The sequence below is a fragment of the Lontra canadensis genome, unplaced genomic scaffold (genome assembly GCF_010015895.1).
Source record: "Lontra canadensis isolate GAN:19392208 unplaced genomic scaffold, GSC_riverotter_1.0 scaffold1, whole genome shotgun sequence".
Taxonomy (NCBI): Eukaryota; Metazoa; Chordata; class Mammalia; order Carnivora; family Mustelidae; genus Lontra; species Lontra canadensis.
Genome location: NW_022630995.1, coordinates 62,551,392 through 62,576,876, shown reverse-complemented (window position 1 = coordinate 62,576,876; position 25,485 = coordinate 62,551,392). Strand labels below are relative to the sequence as shown.

General features: G+C 47.8%; 1 protein-coding gene across 2 annotated transcripts in view; it reads left to right on the top strand.

Annotated features, from left to right (window-relative positions):
• CRMP1 (collapsin response mediator protein 1) overlaps window positions 1–25,485 on the top strand; it is a 71,757-nt gene that overhangs the window by 5,483 nt on the left and 40,789 nt on the right. For both annotated transcript variants that reach the window (XM_032855291.1, XM_032855300.1), the window contains exons 2-3: window positions 18,392–18,480; window positions 23,584–23,768. In XM_032855291.1, coding sequence (XP_032711182.1) covers window positions 18,392–18,480; window positions 23,584–23,768 — 274 coding nt within the window. The remainder of the gene's footprint in view (window positions 1–18,391; window positions 18,481–23,583; window positions 23,769–25,485) is intronic.

Below are 25,485 nucleotides of genomic sequence, written 5' to 3'. Positions count from 1 at the left end.
TGGGCCTTTGGTAGCAGCTGCTGGAGTAGCCAGGTGCTGGGAGGTGGCATTCTGGGTATGATAGAATCCTCCAGCATACCTGAGGTTTGAGGACAGGAAACCCAGCATAGTCATTTATCCAGAATCCTGGTTCTGGGAGCCCCAGGGCACCTACCGGAGGTGGGCTGCTTTGGGTAGGGGGTGGGAGCTGACATTTCCCATTTACTGTCCAGTCTGTCGCAGATACTATTTTGAGTCTTTTCAATAAATCCTTTGAAGGAGGCATTGTCTACCTAAACACCCCAGAGGCTAGAGCACTGGCTGGGGCACAAGTGAGAGGGAGGTTGGGATAGAGCCCCCTATCCTCCCACCCCTGCATCTTCTCTCCCAAGTGTGGGCTGAGTCTTCCTCGGAAAACCCCTCCTGGGCCCAGCTTCAGGTCTTGCCAGCAGACCTTTGGTGACTTCCTGTCTAGAGTGTGTCCCCTGAGGGTAGAGACTATCTCTCATCCACCCATTATCCCTGCCTTCTGAGATATGAAGGTGCGAGTGGCCAGTCCTATAAAACTTCTAGGTGGCCTAGAAGTCATGGGAAGAGGTGTGGTTGCCCCAGGCAAGGCAGTGCTGGGAGGAAAGGGGGGGGTTGTTTGAGTAGGTGCCCCTCAGGGGCACCAGGGCAAGTGATGGGAGTCGGGGGTGAGGCAGTGACTGCTGAGTCTGGAGCCTTGGGGCCCATTGTGGTTGTGGCCCATGGCAGGTCTGTCCCCCTCTCAGGACCCCAGTTTCCAAGAAGGTAGTTTTGCCCAGTGGTCTTCGAGACAGGTGTGTAAGAATGGCGCTCCAGACTTGAACAGCTGCCCTGTCCTCCTGCTGTGACCCTTCCAAGTGGAGGTGGCTGCCCAGGCTTTTGTACCAGACAGATCTGGGAGCTCAGCCTCACTCTGCCACCTCTCAGCCTCTGCGCTCTGATATCCCACAGTGGCCCACACTGGCTGCTTCCCAGGACCAATGCACATCCAAGAGGACTCTGGCAAAGCACTTAGTGAGTGTTAGGCGTGAATAAGGGCAGTAGAACTGCTGGCTGATGTTCTGCTTTCATCTTTGTGCGAAGCCAGTAGTCAACCTGTGTGTCAAAGAGAACCAGATGGCATGGTTCTAGCAGCTCCGATAGCATGGGGGCATGGGGAGGAGACGCTGAAAAGTATATTTAGTTCCTGGGAAGGAGGCTCTTGAGGAGCCTTTATTGTCTTTCATTTGGTCCACATAAGCCCACTTCAGCCAGAAAGACTTGTGGTTTAAAGAACAGCAAACCAGAGAGAAGGACTTGGATGGCGCTCCTGTGTAGGACCCTCACCTTCCCAAGGATCTTTTGCTGATAAAGTACACGTTGTGACAGAAACCAGAATGCCATTAAATGAGTGGCAGGGCTCTGTGGCTTTCCAGATGCGGCACCCTCAGTTTGCACAGTAGTACTCATCTGGTAAATTAATAAGCTCTGCACCAGGCCGGGCACTGTGCTGGGTGCGAGGGAAAGGAGGCATGAGATGGGTTTGCCCGTGCCTTCCCAGAGTTTGGCAAAGACCAACCTTTCCACTTGAAATTGCATCCAAGCGTGGGGGGTCTGCTAAGGGGACACACAGCAGGCTGGTGGAAACTGCAGCAGGGACACCCACCCTAGTCCTGGGAGGAGTACAGGGAGGACGGGGGCTTGTACATGAGTGGAGGGAGGCCCAGAGTGTGGCAACTGAGTGTGGCGTGTGGATGAAAATGAAGGAAAGTCAGCGTTGTACAAACCTCTGCTTCCCAGTGTGGCCGCTCTATGCAGGGAGGACAAATCCTGGATGTTTTTGGTAGCCGTGGTGTATGTGGCCCATAGAGGGACCTGGCGGTTGAAAAGGACCAAGATACAACTCTCAGCTCAGTCCCAGGATCCCATCTGCTCACTGTTAGGTCCCTCTGTGCCCCCTGTGAGCCTTAGCATTGTCATCTAATAATTGGGATAAGGTCCCAGATTCGCCAGAACATTCAGAGATGGGGTGAGGGTCCTTGAGCAGAAGAGGAGAAGGGACATCCCAGGCAGGGGATGGCTGAGTTAGGAAAATGTTCTACCCATGTTGATTGTGATCAGGCATCCTTCCTTCTATTTCCCACCTCAGCCTTTTCCTGAGATCAGAGAGTGCCCCACAGAGAGGAGGGAAAAAGAAGAAACACTTAGCTTCAGCCCCTAAGGATTGTTTAAAATATTTACAAAGCTCTCTTTCATGTGTGGCTTTTTAAAAAATTAATGGCACAGCCACAGATTAATTTAGCTGAAGCTGTTTCTGAAGCCCACTGCAGTGGTTAAGTGTTAGAACATCCTGGGCGTGGCTCTGAGCAAACAAAGGCACATGGCTTCCTGGCCCTGCAGAAGCTCTGGGCTCTCAACAGAGCCTCGGAAGGGGGAGGTCTGCTCAGTCTTGGGGGTGGGGGAGGGGGACCAGAGTGCCCACCACAAGGGTGAAGAATTATTATTATTAAAAGCAGGAATGCATGGGGACTGATCATTTGTGGGTTTGCAGGCTGTTACAGCATTCGGCGTGACCTCCGTGATCTCTCACTGGGTTTTCAGAGCAGTCTTATGAGGAAGGCAGGCGAGCAATAGCCTCCCTGTAACCCAAAGAGTTTTGGTGGCACGTAAAAACTCTTGCAGTAGCCTGTGCAGGAAGAAATATCCAGGTGCAAGCAGAGGGGCTAGAGGGCTGGTCTGTTGCTGTGAAAACTCACTATCTGATCAAAATCTGTGTGTGTCTGTGTGCGTGCGTACCATCAAACAGCGAAGATGGATCAGTAAGCGAAACTCACATCAGACTCAGTTAGTTACTCTGATGTGCAAATACGCGAAACACGTGAGGCCTGTTACACTTCTTCCTGAGGATGCCACTCAGTTCAGACACTTAGTTTATTTACATGCCTCCCCTTTTTTTACATAAAGGATTTGAGACGTCCACAGGGGTTTGTCACGCATACAGTGCAGTCTTGGACTACCAGGGCCGAGGTTGGAGGAACAGCTATGAACAGACCTGCCCATGTTTCAGGCCACTGGAAGCGTGCAGCTGGACATCTGATCCCAATTCGGAGCTTCTGTCATCCAGGGCAGAGACGCAGACACCCTCACTTATGTCAAATTCATGACCAGAGAAGGGGAAGTGGGCCATATTCTTAGGGGAAAAATTACTCTGTTTAAATTAAGTTCTTGATAAGCGTTTCAGAGAGGGTAGCAATGATATTGTTAGGACTTCTTCTGTAACCCTAGCCGTGCCAACTTAGCCCCGCGTGTCTGTTTCTCGTGATGAACTTGGCCACGACTGAATCCATGGTATTCACGTGATGTGACATATGTGAGTGTGCCTGGCACATTTCAGTGCCTGACAGATGATCGTTCCCTTCTCCAGACTCAGGCTCTCTCTTGGAGGAAATGAAAACTCAGAATGGCAGGTGAGCAGGCAAGTGTTCACCGCCTCTCTGTTCTGTTCTTGGAACTGTGTGCTGTGATGGGCAGCTAAAAATACATATTTCGTGATCCATGACCTTAACGAGCTTACTGCCTAAGTGACAAAGTTCACACAAAAGCGATTAAGGATGACAGAGCACAGGTGTTAGAGCGGCTTGGGGAGGGGAGGACTCAGTGTTGGTGGAAGCTATAAGAGGTGGCTTCCTGGGACGTGGGGGGCAGCACAAGCTAGATGTTGAGAGACTTGATTGGTGGAGACAAGGGAAGAGCGTGCAAGGCAGGTGGGACAGCGTGTATAAGACTTGGGCTGGGGAAGGAATATGGTCAGAAGAGAGTGAGGCTTTAGAGGCAGCTGGATCCGGGTGGGGAGTGAGGAACAGAAAATACGTGTGAAGGGCTGCAGGTATGGGGGGATTCTGTAACACTTTGGAGGTCAGGTAGAATGTACCCAATTGTGATGGAAATAGCATATAGGTTCCAAGTCTGGCTCAAATACAGGTGGGTTATTTGATCTCAAGCAAGTCACTTCCTTTTCCTGGGCTTCAGATCCCTTTCCTTTCCTTCCCTTCTCTTTTCTTTTCTTCTTTTCTTTCTTTCTCTTCCAGCCTCCCACCCTCCTTCCTTCCTTCACTCCCTCCCTCCTTTCCTCCTTTTTTTTTTTTTTAAGGTTTTATATATTTATTTGAGAGAGAGAAAGAGCACAGGGGGAGGAGCAGAGGGAGAGGGACAAACAGACTGGACTGACTGGGGAGCCTGATGCAGGGCTTGATCTCATGACCCTGAGATCATGACCTGAGCCGAAAGTGAGAGTTGGATGCTTAACTGACTGAGCCACCCAGGCGCCCCTGGATTCCTTTTCTTGCCCCTGGATTAGAGTTGGAGTACATGATCCAGTTCCAAGTCTAGGACACTCTGACTTTATTCTGTGAGTAACAGGGAGCCACTGGAAGTTCGTGAACTGGGAAGCTGGTATGATAAAGGCAGCATGAAGGAGTGTGGATTCTGAAACCAGACAATTTGGATTTGGAGTCTAACCATTCCACTGACTCGCTGTGTAATTTGGGCAAGTGTCTTATTCTGTCTATGCACCAATTTTCTCATTTGTGAAAGGGAGATAGTAATACTCCATAGGGTTTTTTCCTGAGAATTAAATGACTTGCTATGTGTCAGATACCTAGACTAATGCCTATATGTGGTGTATCCTCTCTAGGTTAGTTAGGCCCTATTATTCTTAATGTGGAAAGGTATATTAGTCAGTCTTGTTCCATAGCAAACAATTGCCATGTCTGGTTTTCAGAAACACACATTTAATTCTGGTTGATGCTCTATGAGGGCCTTGGATTGGCTGTAGCTTTGCCCCTGGATGCTGGTGAAAAATCATCTCACTTTGGGACTTGGGCTGAAGGAGCCAAAGTGGGAGGCAAAGAGACTGGTAGCAACCTGATATGCTTCTAAGAAATTGTGCTCAATTTTGGGTCCTAGTCACATGGTCAAAGAATGATCAGACCTAAGTCAATGGAGAGAAGTCCCATGACGATCTTTCTTAAGGAGATACGAGGACTAAGGAGGGCAAGGATTGCATGGAGCATTGGGTGTTATATGCAAACAATGAATCGTGAAACACTACATCAAAAACTAATGATGTGCTGTATGGTGACTAACATAACACAGTAAGAATAAAAAAAGAATGTTTTAAAAAGAGAAAGAAAAGGAAAGTTGTGGCACATAAGAGATGCTAATAAACAGTTACTAGAGCTAATGATGAAAGGGTTAGGAAGTATAAAGGATGAGTTTGGAAGAAAAGGCCTGCACTGTTTCTTAGGTTGAATTAAATTGGAAATGAGCACTAAGCTGAGGGGTCTCAGTGGGCCATTGGAAATCCAGATTGGTGAAGGTGTACAGGGCGAGAGCCAAGGGCCAGATATGGAGATAAAGATCCCATTACGAGAAGCACTGGTAGAAGATAGGAAATGTGAGATATTCTAGCTACCAGTGATTCTTAGCCCATGTGCTGTGAGTAGAGTGGTCTATCAAAAAAGTCCTCTGCAGATGTGCTGCTAAATTTTGATCAGCATGTAAAATTTGTATTTTTGCAACCAAGTCTACAAAGTGTTCTAGTAACATGTATCAGGTGGAATCCTGGGCATTTACAACAAGCAGGGAGGTGTTGTTGAATGAGTCTAATTTTTTTTTTTTTTTTTTTTTTTTTGTGAATCAGAGGAAGCTTCTGTCCTGGAAAGAGAGCCTCAAGAGGATTTTCCTTTGAGCCCATAAAAGGACATAGTCAGGGCCGTGGACAGTGCCCTGGTGCTGAAGCTTAGGGACGTGAGCTACTCAAGACGCTTGAGACAGGCTGTCGTCACACCTAGTAGGGATGGCATGCTAATAATGAATGCTGACTGACTTGGTGTTGTGTAGGTCTTTAATGACTTTAAGAATGCTGCTATTTTTTTATGCTGTTGGAACATGTGTTCTGAACACAGGCTGAGATTTGTTGCCCTGGAGAGATGCAGTGATGAAATCCTAACTTTGCTCTGGGAAAAGACCACTCTGAACTGGTGTTGGTGGTTTGGGAGAAGGAATGAGATCTGGGGGGTTTTGTAGAGACACTGGTCTAGAAAACAAAAGCAAGCAGAGAAAAGGAGGGAAGTGATGGTTGTGGACATATGAGGTTGCTGCTTCCCACTCCTTCCTTGGACCTGGGCCCTAGGCACCTGGAACATTCTCCCTGACCATTCATTCTCCCTGACCACGACAGCCATTCACCCTCATATAAGCTGTGTCCATTCTCCATGGAGGATCCTTCCCTCAGGGGCTGGGAACTGTGAGCACTCCCACTTCAGTAACTTTGGTTTATGTACTCAGTTGAACACTGGAGGGCTGGGACAGCATCTCATTCTCTTTGGCATCTCTCAGGAGTGCTCTTGTGGGCTGGTGACTCACAGAGAAGCTTGATACTGTGCGGCTGGATGAATGAAACCCGGCTGCAGATGGTGTTGCTTTGCTGAGTGTGGTTTCAGCCTCTTCTGCCTTTGACTTGTCTTAACAGATAGCCTATCTGTGGATTTAGTATTTAGGTGGTGAGCATCCAGAAGAAGATGAGGATGGCATGAAGGGTTTTTGGCGCTCAGAAAGGGCCTCCCAAGTGGTACTTTGGCAGTAGGGAGAGGACAGAACTGATATATTAATGGGCTTTGTTGCATTTCCCATTGAAAGGCAAGAGTTTATGATAAGGGCTTCTCTATAAGCTGGAGGATCATAGCACCCGTATCTCATGAGGGCTTGACTGAATAATGATCTCAGGTCAGTCCCATGGATCAGTGAGTCTGATGCAGAATTACAGAAAGGAAACAGGAAGCTGTTTTAGATTTTGTACCTGTCCCCAAATTATGCTGCCCTGTATTTTGTCCCATACTCATAGACCCTTAGAGCTGAAGTCCTAATAATATCTCAGCCAGTATTTTATTTGTACAACATTAAAGTTAAAAAGAACCTTTTAAGTTATGCAAAATTTTCAATGTTAAGAAGGCAGGAAGCAGTGTCTGTTGCTTCTCCCTCACCCCCTACCTCTCCTCTAGTGTAAGAATTCCAAATACCCTCTCCTTGCATATATTTCATGACAGAGAGATCACCACTTCACTCAGCAGCCGGCTTTACCCTTGAGCAGCTCCATTGCTGGAAAGCTCACTTGTGTGTGTGGACTGAGAGTCTGCCTCTTGCCCTACTTTTGCCCCCCAGAGTTTTCACAGGTCTCCTTTTCTTTTTCTGGAGGTTCCAGAAGGCAATTCCAAGGCATTTCTCCTTACTCAGGGCCCTCTCTTTTCCAAAATGCCCCGGTGCTCTCTTCTTCATGGAGCACACTTTCTGGGTGCAATGTTAAGATTTTTCACTCTTTTTTTTCCCTTTCATTTTCTTCTTTTCTCTTTTGCTATCCTTTATTTCTGGACACGCAGAACAAAATAGATTCAAATGAAAACTTTAATCACTGGGCACTTTTCAAACTGGCTTAAAAACTTTCTAGAGTCACAGACACCTTTGAGAAGGTCGTAAGAGCAATGGAGGCTTTTTCCTGCTTCCTCAGTGCTTGACACAGGACATTTGGCATAAAATACTGGACTACATAGACCAGCATAGAACATATTCAGTGTGTGACGTGGACCAAGGTGCTTTAACACATTATCTTTAGGAATCCTGTGAGTTGGCACTTTGATTGGTTCCATTTACAGATGAGAAGACTGAAGCATGCAGAGGTTAGGAGTCTTGTCCCGGGTCGCCCGGCTAAGAAGCTGCATGGGAATAAGTTGTAGTCTCTGGCGGGAAGGATCTCCCAGTCTCGTGGGAGAGATAAACAGATGACAGATGATGATGGAAGATGAAGTGTCAGGAAGCAATGCTGACCATGAGGTGGTTGCCTGGAGCCATGGGAAGAGCAAGGTGTGACCGTGTGTTCCTGGGGTCAGGACACGGTGGCCCACAGGGTGAGCTGGAAATCAGTGGGTAGAGCCAGACTGTCAGGAAGGCCATAGGAAGGCACGGGGGTATGAAGTCGCTGTTCAGGAGTCAGTGTGTGGTGAATAGAGGAATGTGGGGGACACAAGGCTGGGGGAGGGGATGGGTCAGGCCAGAAATTACCCAGGAGGGCGTCCTTTGTCTTATGCGTGAGGACAAGCCAGCTGATGAAGGGCTTAAAGGAGACACGTGACATGATTGTGTTTCAGAAAGGTCACCACTGGCTGTCATGTGGCAGGGACAAGACAGGCAGCAGGGAGACAGGTGGTGAAGGCTGAACTGGGACAGGTGCCATGGGAGGTGTGTTTCAGCGGGTACATGCAAGGACATTCTGGACCAGATGCAACAAGATCTAGGAAAAACTTGGGTCTGAGGGAGAGTTTGGAGAGAGGTCAGAAATGGAACTGAGCATCTCAATGAGATCCAACAACTCATGTTGCAAAGGTTCAAAAAAACAAACAAACAAACAAACAAACAAACAAAAAACCAGGCACAGATCTAAGTGCCTGTTCACATGTTCATTCATTTGTCTTTCGAAAGAGCTCTCTGCATTATGGGTGGAAAATGGACACAGGCAGAGGAAAACTTGCCTGGGACACAGGCTTAGTAAGGATAGGGACAGATCAGAGCTCAGGTGGTCTGCTTGGCACCCACAGACTTAACCAGTTGGCCACTCTGCCTCTTTGTCAAATAGATAATGGTTGTGGAAGCATCTGGCTCACAGACAGCACTGCCAGTGTTTATTAGGTGAATAGGTCTCTGCATTTAATATCTCCTCACTGGAGAGCTCTTAGCAACTTTCAGAGCCCTTTAATCTGCCTTATTCCCTTCTGGCCACCATGGCAGCAATCCTATCAGGAAGGCAGGTGAGCGCATGGCGCTGGGATTGTGCTTGGTAAAGAGTTGAATGGGAATACATGGCCAGTTCTTGCTTGTCCCCATTTTGCAGAGGAGGGAACTGAGGCTCAGACCTGTTAGCCAGGTACAGTGAGGGGAACACAGGATCACTACCCTGGGGGCAATGAGGCTGTCATTCTGTAGGAAACAGGTGGAACTAGGTTCAAATCTTGCAGCACCCACTTCTAGCTTGTAATCCATGGGGACCACCGCTATTTCTGATTCATGAAGGAAGAAGATGCCACTGTGCTCTCTACCCACACAAGTGAGAAATTATTTCACTTCCTTGAGCTTCTTCACTTGTAGCCATCATATCCACTTCTTTTTTATTTTATTTATTCACTTTTTTTTTTTTTTTTTGAGAGAGAGTGTGAGCGGAGCATGGGGCAGAGGGTGAGGGAGAGAGAGAATCCTAAGCAGGTTCATGGGTCCTGTTCTGGGCCTCCACCTCACGACCCTAAGATCATGTCCTCAGCCAAAATCAAGAGTCGGACACTCAACCAGCTGAGCCACTCAGGCACCCCCATTTTTAAGTAAGCACCTCATTTTTAAGTAAGTTACCTTACTTCTTCAGGTAACTTAATTAAAAATGAAAACCCATGTAGGGCGCCTGGGTGGCTCAGTGGGTTAAGCCTCTGCCTTCGGCTCAGGTCGTGATCCCAGGGTCCTGGGACCGAGTCCCGCATCAGGCTCTCTGCTGAGCGGGAAGCCTGCTTCCTCCTCTCTCTCTGCCTGCCTCTCTGCCTACCTGTGATCTCTGTCTGTCAGATAAATGAATAAAATCTTTAAAAAAGAATGAAAACCCATATAAGGCAGAATTGATGCTTAGCACATGCTCAGGAATATGATTTCCTTAAAGGCAAAGGATTTATGTCCACATTGTTTTGTATGAGGTAAAAAGCAGAGAAAAGACAGCACAGGAATGGGTCCCGACATAGACACAGATGTAGCTGGCGCCATCCTCCTATAGGTAGCCCAAAGGCCCTGCCCGCTTCTGGGGTCATCATACAGGTGGGTTATTTTAAAACCAGATATTCTGTCTGTGAGGGAGTATTTCCTGACTGTCTGCCAGTCTCATGGGACCTGAGATCTCACTGTTAAAACTGCAGTTGTCATGGAAATGGGCCTGAGCTTCCAGAGAAAGCTTGTAATCCATGGGGACCACTGCTATTTCTGATTCATGAAGGAAGAAGATGCCACTGTGCTCTCTACCCACACAAGTGGAGAGCAAATGGGTGTTAATTAGGTTTGGTCTCAGGCTGGTTGCCACTTCCAGTCCTGCCTTCCTGGAAAGTGTGGCAAAGGGCTGCTGGCTGACAGGCTGCCCCCTGAGGCAAAAAAAAAAAAAAAAAAAAAAAAAAGGCAAATGGGCTGGTTTTCTGGGAATAAGGGAATAAGTGGGATGTGCCGAAGCACCATATGGCAGCCCTTGCTGCTGTGGGAAGGTCGAATGGGAGATCTGCAAGGGGAACCTGAAAGCACAGGGGCTCTGGTTGGTAAAGGTAGGAACTGAGTCATGGAATCATGAAGTATTTGAGCCAGAAAGTCCCTCAGATGACTCTCATCACAGAATCTTGATGGTGTATCTGTTCACTTTGATGCAATAATGCCCCATCACAAACAATATTGTAATCTGACTTACAACCCCAAATATTTATTGCTTATAGGTCGGTGGGTGGCAGAGGCATAGCAGAATTCAGCTAGATTTGTCTTCAAGCTTCTGTTTGTGTCATGTATTCTCATATTCCCTCCTTCTGGGACTCACAATGGAGGAGGCTCCCTCTTTGGGTCATGCAGTCTTCATGGAAGAGGATGGAATCGTGAAGATTGAACTGAATCCACCTGCCCCTTAAAGCTTGTGCTCAGATTGGTGTACTCACATCCACTCTCATTCTTTTGGTCAAAGCAAGTCACGTGACTGTACCCTCAGCTGGTGGGGCAGGAGAACCCTGCACCTACATTGGAGCATGGCAAGTTTGGGGAAGCAGAAAGAATTGTAAAACAAATAGCACAATTCATCACAAAGGGCTAATATCAAGATTATTTGGAGGTGTTTGTTAGTAACAAATTCTTGGCCTGTAATCTACATCTGGCAAATGAAAATCTTGACAAATCACCTGGATTGAAATTTCTAGCAGACAATCCCAGTCAGTTTTGGGAATGCATCTAGGCTCAGGTGCCTTGTTATGAGTTGTACATGCATGAATGAGGTGTGCCTACCCGTCCTGTTGAATGTTTGGGTTGTAAACATAAGCCTCAACATCAGCGGCTTATAGAGTCTGAAGGACTGGTAACTCTTAAAACTCACCTTGACATTTCTTCTATTGCAAGAGAATGCAGTTCGTGCATGGTCAAAAGCACATTTCTATCAAAGTGGGACTTCCCAGATCTTTTTGAGACTCATTTCCATGCTAGCCCTTTGGAGGAAGGGATTCTTCATTTTCCCAAGGGGTGACTGGCCATTTCATTACTCTGATTTAGAGTATTAGTGAAGCATTTCACCTTAGTGAAGAATTGTAGGAGAGGGGACATGGGGCCGCATGCCCTCCCCCTAACTTCCTGGGGTGGGAGAATTAAAGTATTGAAAGGGTGGTATTAAGCCTTAGTGCTAATATAACCAGTTACATACATTGTGAAACATAGCTCACGATTGTTTTTGTCCTCTGGGAGTATAAAGATTACAAAATAACAGCCAAGAGAGAAGAACTACAAGGCTGGATAAGGGAGGGGCAATTTCAGCATCCCAGGGTTTGGAGAAACCTTGCTGTCCCAATGCTCAATGCGGGTTCAGGACCACGGACAGCATGCATCTTCCACTTTCCATTCCTTGTAGACTATGTAGAACCTGGAGCTTTGAGAACACTGTGTCTGTGTATACACTATTTATTTTGTTGGAAGGTTCTGCTTCTCCTCCTTTTTTGGCTTCTTTGAACTTCTCATATTTCAGAACCCAGCTCAATTGTCCCTTCCTTGATGACATAGTCACTGTCTTCCCTGTCTCTGTAATAACAGCTTTGGTTTTCTGCTATTTTCCAGGTGCCCAAGGTTGCTAAACTAGTGATTTTTGGGTAAGTGTTGATTTGATTAGCACATCACCTCTTTTTTCTTCCAAGCCTCCTAGACCTTAATGAATTTTCCATCCCTCTGACTTTGCGGTGGAGATGACAGATTTTATTCCCACCAGGCAGGAGAGAGAACAACACAGGGAGGCTTAATGCTTCACTCAGGGATAGATGATGATGCAGAAATTTCACTGTGACCCAGACCTCCCCTCCTGGCTGAGGCTGACTGTTGTTTACTTTGCTGTTGTATGGGTAAGGATGTCTGAAGCTTTGAGGGCTAATTTTTGTAAGCAGCATTCTATGTAGTACTTAGTGTTTGTGAAGAGAATGAGGGCATCCTGCCCTCACCGGCTCTCTCCCCGTTGGGGCTGTATGGAGATGATAGCAGGTTTGCAGACAAGCCCTTCCCTTCTCTGGGCTTCTTCTCTGACTCACAGGACCTTTGGCAGAGATGTGATTACTGTCCAGAAGCAAGGTTTATGTGGGCCCCTCCTGAGGGTTTCCTTCAGCACCATCCGTGTTGTGCAGGCTTTGCATTAAGCCAGCTTCTCTTCCTGGGCAGCAGGCTTAGGCTTTCAGGGAATTTTAAACCAGAGGAAGAGATTTCTAATGTGTCTGTTTGTTCTTTTCTCCAGTTCTCTGTTTCTTGCCCCATCCTCTCTTCCTCCCTTCCTTTCTTCCCTCTTGTCCGTTTCCTTCCCTCTCTATCTCCCACTTCTGTCCTCTCCTTCTCACTCCCTTCCTCTTTCTTTTCAAACATTCTCTTCTTCTTCCCTTTCTCCTTGCCTCTTGTCTTTCAACACCTCTCCTGCTGCTCAGCAAACATTTGCTAAACACCCCTGGCTGGTCCCTGGGGATCTAGAGATGAATTACCCCAGGCACTGCTAGCCACGAAGGGATGTCCTGTCCTGTAGGAGATGGGCACATGAACAGTCACCTTGACATGAGCTCAGTGTTGTGGCAGAGGGCTGTGCAAGGAACAATGGGACATGGGGGTACCTCCACAGTCTCTGCTGGGGAGAGTCAGTTACTAGCAGAAACATCTATTCCCCCCACCCCGAATTACTACCATATAGAGAATTTGGTATTTTGCTTTTTCACCTAACATTTTATTGTCTGGCACTTTTGTCCACCCTTAGAAATCCCAGGGAAATATTTTAGCAGGTGAATGATACCTCATCATCATCAGTGGTATGGTTATAAGATTGTAATTAATTCTGGATCACACTTTTGTGCTTAATTCTTTGGCCTGTTTTGGGGATATTTTCCTGAGGACAGATTCCCAGGAGCATGACATCCCATGCTAAATTTTTAGATCAAAGTTCATGAACAGTTTTAAGGCCCTTGATACATTTTGCAAAATTGTCTAGTGCTAGATCTTACTGAGATCATGGTGACCAGTCTGGACTCTGTCTACACATGGGGTTAGAGTCCCCACGAGCTGGCACCTGCACACGCTCCACATCCCCACTCCAAGGGCATGCTTCAGCCAGATGAAACCACGTACAGATCCCCTAGCATACCAGCTTCCTTCTTCCTCTCTACCTGTCCCCATGTCATACTCCTTTCTGCAGTCTCTCTTCTCCTTTGCCATATGGTTAATTCCTACTCATTCTTCCAGCTCAGATAAGCAATTTTCCCCCTGGAAGAGCTAGAAGAGAGGGGCTCTATGCTCCTCCCTATCTCTTCTCTTCTCTCTACCCCAGCACTTCACAGTCTTCCCCACTGGCCTGAGAACTCCTTAAAGGCAAGCACTTTATCTTTTAGTTGCACACACTGCTTCCTTAAATAGTTATTGAGTGTAGTTCCTGTTGTAGAAGATGGCAAAGAATAAGCAATGCATAACTCTACTAGTACTTACAGGGGCTAGGCTTGTGCTAAATGCTTTATATATATACTACATGGACTTTTCCCAACCACCTTATGAGACAGAGACGATTGTTCCCATTTGCAGATGGAGAAACTAAGTCTAGAAGAGGTTAAGTCACATGGATAGTAAGTGGGCAGAGATTGGAACTTGTATCTGAATCTGGACATTCTGTTCCTCCGTAACACCAATCCAAGGACTTGAGCCATGCTGAGCACAATTCACTTAAGGTCATTGCCATCACCGTGGAATGAATGACAGTCTCTGGCACCCCCTGCTGTTAGACTTTTGTTGAATTTTTGATTAGATAGTTCATTTTCTTCCGAGTATTTAAACACTGGTTGTTATACAAAGCTCGTCATTGTTCATATATGCTATTTGTGAGAGCAGGGTATCATTTTCTTTTAAATGTGTGACTTCTACTTTGTTGAATTCTTAAAAATTATGTACCGTCAAATTCACTCTTCTTATTGTGAGATCTTACACTTAGATTTCCTGCATGAAGAAAGGGAGCCCTAGAATGCTGGGTCCTTGGCTCACAGACCTCTGGTTCTTTCTAAATTGTATCTGATTATGAGTGTCATGGATTCTAGAGTGTGAAAATGTTTTAAGATGTGACAGAATGATGTTTGATAGAGACCGTGCTAGGCGGAAAGTTAGGGAACCTTGGGTCTATGCTAGACCCTTATTAGTTATGTGCACGTGTGAAGCTGCCCTGTCTCAAAGCCATGTTTCCCTCTGACGTCAGATCAGACCTAACGTTCCATAAGAACCACTCAGTGCCAACGGGCTTGGGGAGCTTAACTCTTGTAAAGCACAATTTCTAAGGTGTTGTCTGGGGAAAACATCCTTGTCAAATTTTCCATACCACAAAAAGATCTATGTTTGGAAAATATGTAAATTCAGCTCCCTTCTTACATATTCACATTATACATCAATAAAATAAAGAATCTGGGAATTCCAGTTGTATAAATGATCTTTGTTTCTGCTTAACCCAGAATTTTCTAAACTCACTACACCTGTGATTCCCCTTTGGGAATAGTATCTACTTAAATCCCGCTGTGCTAGAGTTCCAAAGAGTATGATTCCAAAAATACCAACTAAAAGGCAAAGGCACTGCTAATGTTAAGGAAGAAAAGGAAGAAGTGACATCAGCTTTTACCTCGTTATGGACATGCTGGTTTAGAAATACACTTGCCCCTTGAGAACACCAGAAGGGACCCCTTGCAGTAGCTATATACACTATCTGCCGGTAGTTGGGGATGGAGGTGGATTTGGACACAAGCTACACCATCTGCTTCTAGGAAGAGAAGTGTGGGGCTGATCTTCTGGTGCATAGTACTTTAAATACTACCTTTCAGGCTGAGCCTGTAAAGCCCTCTATTAAATGTGACGGAGCCCCCATGGAGGGGGCCATCTTCTGGAAGCCATGCACCAGCTGCTGCTGATGACTCACATTTCCCTGCTTTCTGGAGCCTGGGGAAATCTGCACACCATTTTATTTCTCCTTTTGGATATGTAGAGCCCCAACCTCCTCTTTCCCTTGGTCCTGGAGGGGGATTGTGCAAGTTGTGGCTGACTTCTATCTTAGGGCTAAAAGGCAAGTTGTAGGGCCCGAGAGTGGTTGAGCTTAAAGCCAGAGCCCATCCTGCTGGGGAGCAGGATGTGTTGGCTCATACTTGTCTTCCCTGCCTCATGGCCCATAGTTCCTTGTCTCATGGCTGTGATACCTTTGCTCTCCATCAAGATCCATTCTTGATCCTCCAAGAATCAGTTCAGGGACCCATCCATTTATCCATCCTTCCATCCATCCACCCATCCATCCATCTGTCCATCTGTCTGTCTGTCCATCTGTCCATCCATTCATCGTCCATCCATTCATCCATCCATCTGTTCATCTGTCTATCTCTCCATCTGTCCATCCATCCTCCCCTCCATCCATCCATCTATTCATCTATCCATCTATCCACCCATCCATCTATCTGTTCATCTGTCCATCCTTCCATCTGTCCATCCATCCATCCATCCATCCATCAACCTAGCTGGTTGATGGTTGTCTGAGTATCAGAGATGCAGAGGGAAAATCTTTACCCCCATGAAGCTAACAGTCTTGTCAGGACAGCTGCAGGGCACCATTTCAGCTGTCACCATTATCTGCATCAATGTGTATGCAGTGGTCCCCCATGAGTTGTGTCTGACCCTGTCAATGGGGGAGCCCCACAGTTCTGATGTCAGTGGGCAAGTCACATTTTAGATAAACATGTGAATATATAGTGTGTGGGGTGTACTGTAGTTGGTACTATGAAGCAGAGTGGGCAGTGGTGTGGGGTTTGCTGGTAGGGCAGAGGTGTCTAGTGTTCCAGACAGGGCAGCCAGGGGGCTTCTCAGGTAAGTGATGCTGAACAGAGACCTGAAGCCAGTGAGAGAGTGAACATTGCCTGGGTAGTGAGATTCCAGATTACATTGAGTCTCACTAACCTTGGCTTTCACTCTGAAGGAAATACAGGGCTGATGCACAATGCCACAAGAGGGTCCTGAGCGGCAGACTGCATGCCCTGTTTCTGTTCAGCAAGCCTTCCCTGATTCTTTAGTTTGGGTTAACCCTTGTTCTCTGGGCTTGTGTAGTGTCTTCTGCCTTCCTCTCATGGCTGATGCCCTGAGACCGTAGGGACCACTCTGAGCTGTATTCTGTACAGTTCCTCGGAGGATCCTGGTGGGATCAAGCCCCAGTTAACCCCACTGTTTGCCAGATCAGGGAACACTCTGCATGGGATTTGTGTGGCTGCCTGCCTCTCCTACTTACTCACTCCGGTTTGTGCAGTCATCTCCATAGACACTATCGGCCTCCAATCATTTGTCTCAGGCTCTGCTTTCAGGGAAACCTATGGAAGACACTCCATCGGAAGTGTCTACCCCGATTGTCTATTGACTGTCTCTCTCCCTACCCAAAGGCTGGGGCTTAAAGACAGAGGCTGTGTGTTTCATTCATCCCTGCATCTCCAGCTGGGAGATAGTGCAAGTATAAATAAGCACAGGACAAAATAATTCTCAACCTCCAAGAAATGCAAATTAACAAGTAGGTATTAATGATAATGCAGGGTGCTTGCTGATTTTATGCATGGCAAATTGGAGCAATACTTTTGGGAAGCTATTTCATCATATTTATCAAGGGCCATCAATGAGGTTTATACTGTTTGACCCAGTTGTTATGCTTCTGGGAGTTGATTCTAACAATTCAAGCTGAACGAAAAGCTTTGTGTGCAGAAATGATCATTGCAGCAATACATACCATTGTAAAAACACGAAAATAAGTGTCCAACAGTAGGCAGATCACTAAACAATTTATTGTGTATCCAGAAGATGGAATATTGTAGTCACTTATGATTATGAAGAACCGGTAATAACTTGGGGACACTCTTATGATACAATGCAAAAAGGAGATAGTTGTGTGCTTTTTGGCTCCTAGAATTTGTTGTGTTTTTTGCTGCCTATGGACCTTGGCTACCAGTTGTCTCTGTCTAGACTCTGAAGGTTTACCTTCCCTGGCCTTCTTCCCTACTGCTTGTTTGGAACAACTCATTTCAACTTACTTTTTTAGGTGTGAGCTGGCCTGGTCTGGTTCCTGGTAAGGGTGGAAGCACCTTCTCTTTGCTCTCATGGTGGGCGCCCTCCCCTTTTCCTCTTGTAACCCTGTAAACCTGTGGTTTCTTATGCCTCTGCCTCTCCCACCGTCTGCTCCAGGAGAGCACATCCCACTCTGTCCCTGCTCCGTCCTGGCCCCTCAGGGCCTGGCCCTATGCTGAGAGCTGAGGCAGTGAGCCAGCACGTAATGGGGGCATGGATGAGTGGAGGGATGCTAGCACTGTCATCACAACCATGGGGAGTTGAGGAGAACGGTGGAGAGAAACCTCAGATGTTTGACTGGAGGTTGTTCTGGGGGAGTTATCTTTATTTTATAGTCTCTCCGTTAGCTTTTAAAGGGTCTCTAAATGGAGTTTTATTCTATTCAGTAATAACACCCTAATAAACTCCTGTTCTATGAATGATCTCGTTTTTTCAACAAATGAACGGCGTCAGAGGGGAAGGAAGGCTGGTATAGATCTCGGCAGGCCGCGGAGAGGCAGATCAGGGTGGGGTCTGAAGACAGAGCCCCGCTCGAATCACCCACTGTAAAGCCACGTAAAATTGAGGGTGGGCTCTTAACACCTAGGAAAGGATTACTGTGAATTGGGTCCATTGACATGATGGGTTGCACTTCCGATTATTTAAAAACTCCTTGACGGTTGGAGATGTATCCCGAGGTATTTCTAGGTGGCAAGGTATGCTGTTTGGGATTTATTTTACACCTGAGCAAAAAGAAGACTGAAGTGTTGGGGCAGGAGGGGGGGGGGGGGGGGGGGGAGGTAGAATAGGTGAAATGTGAATGACCAGTCACTGAGGCTTTTGAGTCCGGGTGACGGACGTGAGGGGGCTTTTTTATGACATTTCTTTACTTTTGAAAATACTTGGATAACTTTATTATTAAAAGTTAAAACAAAAATTCTTGGCTTTTCCCTAGTGACACTTGATACTCTGCTTGGCTTTTCAGAGTGACCGACTCCTCATCAAAGGTGGACGGATCATCAATGATGACCAGTCCTTCTATGCCGATGTCTACCTGGAAGATGGACTTATAAAGTGAGTTGACCAAAACACACCTTTTTTTTTTTTTTTTTGGAAGATTTTATTTTTTCAGTAAGCTCTACACCCAATATGGGGCTCAAACTTAAAACTTTGAGATCCAGAGCTGCTTGCTCCCCTGACTGAGCCTGCCCAGCATCCCCAAAACATGGGTTTTAAGAAGCCAGTCTTGGGGTGTCAGGGTGGCTTGGTTGCTTGACCATCTAACTCTTGATTTTAGCTCAGGAGTTGTGACATGGAGCCCTGTGTTGGACTCCCTGCTCAGCAGAGAGTCTGCTTGTCTCTGTCTACCTCTGCTTGCTCTCTCAGTCTCTTTTTCTCTCTCAAATAAATAAATAATTCTAAAAAAAAAAAAAAAAGCCAGTCTCCCCAGGCTATTGGGCCCTTAGAGTTCTGTCCCAGAATGACTGTGCTGTGAATATCAGGGATACAAAGATTTGGGGAGGTCGAAACTGCAGGTGGGGAGGGGCTAGAGATTCTGGAATGTTCCCGCTGCACCAGCCCTATGCAGGCCATCAGAAGCACAAGGAGGTGGGAAGTACATCTGGCAGGACACTGAGGTCCACATGCTGCCCCACATTGTCAGCTCGGGGCAAGGCGCAGAGGCCCCCCTAATACACAGGACTGACTTCACAGCTCTGTGACCTGCCCACAGTGTCTGGATTGGGTGGAGGGAGCCAGGAGAAAAAGGAAGAATGTTAGGACAGGGCCGTGGCCTGCACTGGGCTGGAGGGTTCCTGCACTTTGTCCCTTTTGGCTTCCTCTCTCGATGTGACATCCCAGTGTGTTCCATCTGCTCAGTCACTGTAACAAAAAACCCCAGGCTGGGCAGCTGAAACAAGAGACATTTACTTCTCCCAGGCTGGAGGCTGCCAGTCCTGGCTCAGGGCACTGGCAGGGACGGTTTCTTCTGAGATCTCTCTTCTTGGCTTTTGGAGGGTGTCTTCCCGCCCTATGCTCACAGGGTCGTCCCATGTGCGCATGTGCACAGGACATCCCTTCTGTTGGATAAGAGCCCCACCCAAATGGCCTCATTTTAATGTAGTCATCTCTTGAGAAGCCCCGTCTCCAAATATAGGCACATTCTGAGATGCTGGGGGTCAGGGCTTCAACATAGAAGTTAGAGGGCTCCCAGCTCAGCCCACAACACCAGACTGGTTTTGATGGGGCGACCACACTTTACTGGCTAGTCACGGAGAGGTTCAGCTCTCTTTCTTTCACATGGTGAGTGCCCTGGTTTCACTCGTTGCTCCGCATCTTCCCCTGGAGTCTGGAAGAGTAGGAGCCAGAGACTCTCAGCATCCAGCCTGGACTGCTGACGCAGGAAAGAAAGGCAGAGAGGAATGTGAACGAGGTGAAGGTCAAATGGAAATGGGGTCTGTTAACGGGACCATCTGGTGTCCTATATGCTTTGATGAGGAGGAGGAGGAGGAGTTGGTGGGGGGAGAGGGGAAGTTTAGAAGGGAGGAAGAAGGAGGGAGGGACGGAAGGAGGGAAGAGGGGAGGGGGGAGTAGGTGAGAGGATAAGAGGGAACTGTGGATGGCCGTGAACATGGAGAGACCATGTCCACAACCTGTCCAGTGAAGAGCTCAGGAGAGCATGGAGCCCTTCTCTGCCTCCCTCTGCCTACCCCAACTCCAGTCCCAGATTCTGACCATTTCAAGTCCTGCCCAAGCCTCTCTTCCTCCGCTGGATTCCTTCCTCTTGCTTCTTCCCAGCCACACTGAAAACGTGGTACCTGCTGACCTAGCCCAGCAGCTCTCACCTGGAACCTTGCACCCATAAATCCTCTGGCTGGAACACCTTGCCCCACCCCACATTCTCATTTCACTGCCCTCCCCCCACCCCACTCCCCAACCCCTGTCTGTCCTGTGGGTCTTGCTCATGTGGTTCCTCCTCCAGGAAGCTTTCCTTGACGCCCATGCTGGCAGCATTCCTCTGCTGGCCAGCCTGTGTGCCTGTCCCCACAGTCCCCAAGCTGCTCTTTGACCCTGACTAGGGACCTTGCCTTAGTCAGTGCCGGATACGAGAGGTACTAGGAGTATTGATAGGAAGTGTAGCGAGGAACCCTGGCCTGTCAGGCAGCAGGACCTTGGGCTCTTGGTCATAGTACAGGCTGGAATGAGAGGGAGAGAGGCAGAGGTGGTGGGGGAGTGGTGTTTCTAGGTCAACCCCCTGCTTCAATACAGAGACAACCACTCCGGGGTGAAGTCTGTTTTGTGGGGCCTCAGGGTTCTGGGCCATGGGGGTAAAGGATGCTGACCCTTTTGTGGGACCACCTACCCACCTGTCACATGGGATTGAGGTTAGCTCTGCAGGAGACTTGCAGTCCAAGATGTGTATATGTGAAGCAAGTGCTTACTGGGCAAGCTGCATTTATTAAGTGCTTGCTGTATGAGTGAACACCTGGAGTCTTAGGGACTTTGGTAGACCGAGTTGTTCAGGAAATATGCAGTGTCCACAATTCATTATTTGTCAACTCCTCTTAGTCAGAGACCCCTTTTTATTTGACTCAGTTTCTCCTCCCCACACCTCACTAAGCAGAGCGAGTCTCTGCATGGTCATTTGGAGCATGGAGCCCTGCTGGCTGGGGGGCAGGGGTGGGAGGGCTGAGACCCAGAGGGACCACCTATACTGACCTCAGGTGCAGCCTGGCATAAGGAGGCTCAGTTATGCTCCTTCCCTTTGATTGAACACCAAGAATTCTTCTCTTTTGTAGCCATTTGCCCAGTTTTCCTAAAAGCATGTCAGCTGTGTTTGTGTTAAATCGGTTAGGATTCATTGAGGGTTCCATCCAGTTTGCCGAGGGCTGGTGACTCAGATGCTAGCTGGGAAGCACTTGTGTAGGGGGCAAGGGTGGTGTTGGGGGTGCGGGGAGGGAGAATAATTCTGGCTAATTCATGGAGCCTCCTGTTCTGCACATACTGCCATTGAGAACCATATGCGTTCTTTCTCCTAATGCACTGGCAGTTCCATGTGGGTTAATCCCAGTCTGGGGAGAGCCTGCTCCTTCAATGTAAGAGAAGCCAGAAGGCAAGTAAGGCTGGTGGGCAGAGGCTAGATATTATATTAGACTTGGGGGGACTTGGCTTGAGTCCATACTCAACTGACTTGCTGTGCAGCCTTGGACAAGTCAACATACCTCTCTGAATTCCATTTTCCCCCTTTGCAGAATGTGTTTACTTCTTATAAAGAGAGGCAACTGTCATGCCTTTAAAATGGGCCCCTAACTGTAGTCCTTGGCACCGCGACACGGTGACTGAGTCACACACCCACTCAGGCTCCAGGTACCCACACGAGGGGCTGTGTGTGTGTATAGCCCAATGCCCACTCTGGGTCACGCCTAAGCCTTTGCCAGCATTAACCATTTGAACATGATCCCGCTTTCTCGAAAAGCCAGTTGAAGCATGAAATGAGATCATCTGGAAAATGCTTAGGAGAGCCGGATCTCAGGGGTGACCTGCTCCTGGTGAAAGGTTTGGGGCCATCTCCTCCTGGACCCCCTGCTCTTCAGCTCCTGATGTATCTCCACGTGTTTGGAGCTGGACAGTAGGAGGATCGGGCACAGCTGGAGTCTGCACATCGAGCTGGAGGTGACAGAGGGAAGGATATTGGCGTTAGAGGCAGCAGCACTGTGCTTGTGGGCGTGGTCACAGTAGTGGTCCCTGGCCCCGTGTTTTTGCTAGACTTATTTTCAGTTTCAGGACAGAGTACGATGCCCCAATTCTGTGGGAGAGCCCAAGAGGAGCCCTCTTCCCACCCACCATAACTTGCTTAGACCAGCCCTGTGCAGGGGTCCAGAGGAGCCAGGATCGTCCGCTCCAGCTGCTCGGATGTGGATTCTCTTTGGGACCTGACATGGTGGTCCCTACAGCAACACTTGCCTGTATCTTCATTACGGGTGTTTTCTGTATCTTACAGTATTGTTGCCTCATCTGAAGAGTTCAGAGCCACTGTATTTTTTTTTTTTTTTAATAAAAAGTGCTCCTGTTCAGACTTTGTGGTCTTCGCCAGGCATTGACCTTGGAGGCTCTCTTCTTTGTCCTGGTTCTGGCTGAGCCTCCCTTCCAATATGTCTCCTGCCTGTGGTTCCAACAGATGAAACAGCTGCCACCAAAGGGGACAAGTCTTCCAATTTCTTAGGCTCTTCTTCCTTCTCCCTCCCTTTGGAATTTCTACCCCTGCTGGCACCTAACACGTTGGGGAACAGAAGGGATGTCAGCAGGTTCAGAAAAATTCTGCTGTCCCCAGTGTGATTCCCTCCAGGCAGGTGTTACGATGTTCATGGTTTTTTCTTGCAGGGACTGGGAAGTTAAGTAGCTTTCCTGAGGTCAGTGCTCAGGAGAGTGAAAACCATAATCCCAGTTGCCTGTCTGCATTAGCCTGCCGCTGCTGGTGTAACAACATACCACACACACTGGGCGGTTTAAACAACAGATGTTCATTCTCTTGTGGGTCTGGAGTCTGGAAGTCTGATATCAGGAGGTTGGCAGGTTGGTTTCTTTGAGGCCTCTCTCCTTGGCGTGTAGATGGCTATCTTCTCCCCGTGTCCTCATGGGGTCAACCCTCTGTATGGGTCTGTGTTCTGATCTCCTCTTCTTAGAAAGACACCAAGCCTATTGGACTAGGGCCCACAGGGACAAACTCATTTTACCATAATTGTCCCTGTAAAGGGCCAGTCCTCAAATACAGTCACATTCTGAGGTCCTTGGGATTAGAGCATCAACATAAGCTTTTGGGAGGGTCCCACTTCAGCCCGTAACACTACCTCTCATGGTCTGCAGAGCTGAGGGGACGGTACACCCTGTCTCCTGCAATCTGAATCATCAAAGTGGTTGATAAAAGTGTTCTAAAGGAGTTCTAGGCTAGTCTGAGAACTCTTTGCCACCACCTTCCCCTGGAAGACTTCCTGGATTCCTGGACTGGTGAAGCAGCCCACCTTATACTCCCTACCCCTGCCTGAGCGTTCTCTGTCTATCCAGTGCCCTGCCTAGGACCTGGCTCAGGAATGTTTACCTAATGGAACTGAAGCTGCACAGTTGGCTGCCATCTTGTCTTTCCTTTAAGAACCAAAGGCCATTTTGGTTGTTTGTTTCCAGACAAATAGGAGAGAACTTAATAGTTCCTGGTGGAGTGAAGACCATCGAGGCCAATGGACGGATGGTGATTCCTGGAGGTATCGATGTCAACACCTACCTACAGAAGCCATCCCAGGGGATGACCGCTGCCGATGACTTCTTCCAAGGGACCAGGGCAGCGCTGGCAGGCGGGACCACGATGATCAGTGAGTTGAACCCCTGCCTTGGGCACATGGGCAGTGACTTTGGTCCGTCATCACCAGTGGCAGCAGAAACACTGCATTCTCAATCTACACCAGGCAGTTTGCTCAGGGGACCAATTCATGTAGTTCTCACCACAACCTACCATAAAGACTGGCATTGGTGGTACACAGAGGATTTTATAGGCAATCCAGACACTTAAAAGTTTAAATTATTTTAATGCATTGGAAGATAAATAACTAGCACTAGCACATCATGGGTGCTGTTGCGTCGGGTGAGATTGAAATTAACATTTAAATTTTGAGAAATGGGGAGCTGATCTAAAGAAAAGTATTAAGGAAAGAATGATATGGTTTGTAGGGAAGTAAAGCAAAAAATTCCTGAACCTGGTGTGCACATGGCTAAAGTTTTGGGACAAGGGATATAGGTGTTATGAAGAAAGATGGGAGAGGAGAGACTGAAAAAAGTTGCTGAAGGTGACACAGTGGGAAAGTGGTTGTTCTAATCAGTGTTGATGCAGTAATGCCAGGATAACGCTGCATAATGAATAGTTCCCAGACTTCAAGCGTCACTTGTTTCTCTTGGTCAATGATCAGAGGGACTAGGAGCAGGATGGAGTGATTCTGCCTCAGGATGTGGGTTGGGTTCAGATGGGCACCATGGAGCTCCCACCCTGGAACCAACACCCAGCTCAACCATGCCCTTCTCCTGGCAGACAGCAGAAGTACAAGAAGAGTCTGGTAGAAACTTGCCACTCCTCTTACCACCTCATGTCTTCAATTACATGCTGAAGTTCTGTTGGCCAAGGCAAGTTGCATGGCAGAGCCCAAAGTCCCTGGGATTGTACTTTGCCCATCATGAACCCTGGTGAAGGTGGGAAGGGAGGAGGCATTGTGTACAAACAATGCCATCTAGCACAGAGGTTTCCTGGGTTGCTGGATTCCTCTACATCATTTTACGGTCTCTTGTAGTTTTTGAAGTAGCTTTTCTTTCTTGGATTCTATTTTATTTTATTTTTATTTTTAATTTTTTTAAAGATTTTATTTATTTATTGGACAGACAGAGAGAGAGAGAGAGAGAGACATGAGCAGTGGGGAAGGCCAGAAGGAGAGGGAGAAGCAGACTCCCTGCTGAGCAGGGAGCCCAACACAGGGCTCGATCCCAGGACCCTGAGATCATGACCTGAGCTGAAGTCAGACACTTAACCAACTGAGCCACCCAGGTGCCCCTCTTGGATTCCATTTTAATAAATTATTTTAATTAATAAGCAACAGTTGATTTTCAGTGTTCTTTCAACTGTTAGGCTCTCTGGCTGCCCATCTCTCTCCCTCCTAGGAATCCCTTTGGAAGTATGCTGGGCTAGAGTTGGCCATGGCAGGTGGAGCTCATGCATCAGAGCCTCCTTGTCCCCCTGATTCAGGAGGGGATGGCCCAGCTCATGAGGCAAGCACAGTCCTGGTCCCTTCTCCACAAGACAGCCTTTTGTCTGCTGGTTGGGAAAGTGGGAGGAGCCCCAGTGTTGGACCTGGATGGATTTGGACTTGGACCCCAGTTCTCCGGGTTTGATCCTGATCACTGCCACTCAGCACCAGTATGACTGTGGGCAGTATTTAGCCTCCCTGTGCCTCAGCTTTCTCATCTGTAGGATGGGCTTTATTATCTGAGTCTCCCCCGGCATAGCATTGCTGGAAGACACACATGAGGTTCCTGGGTGTCGTGCAT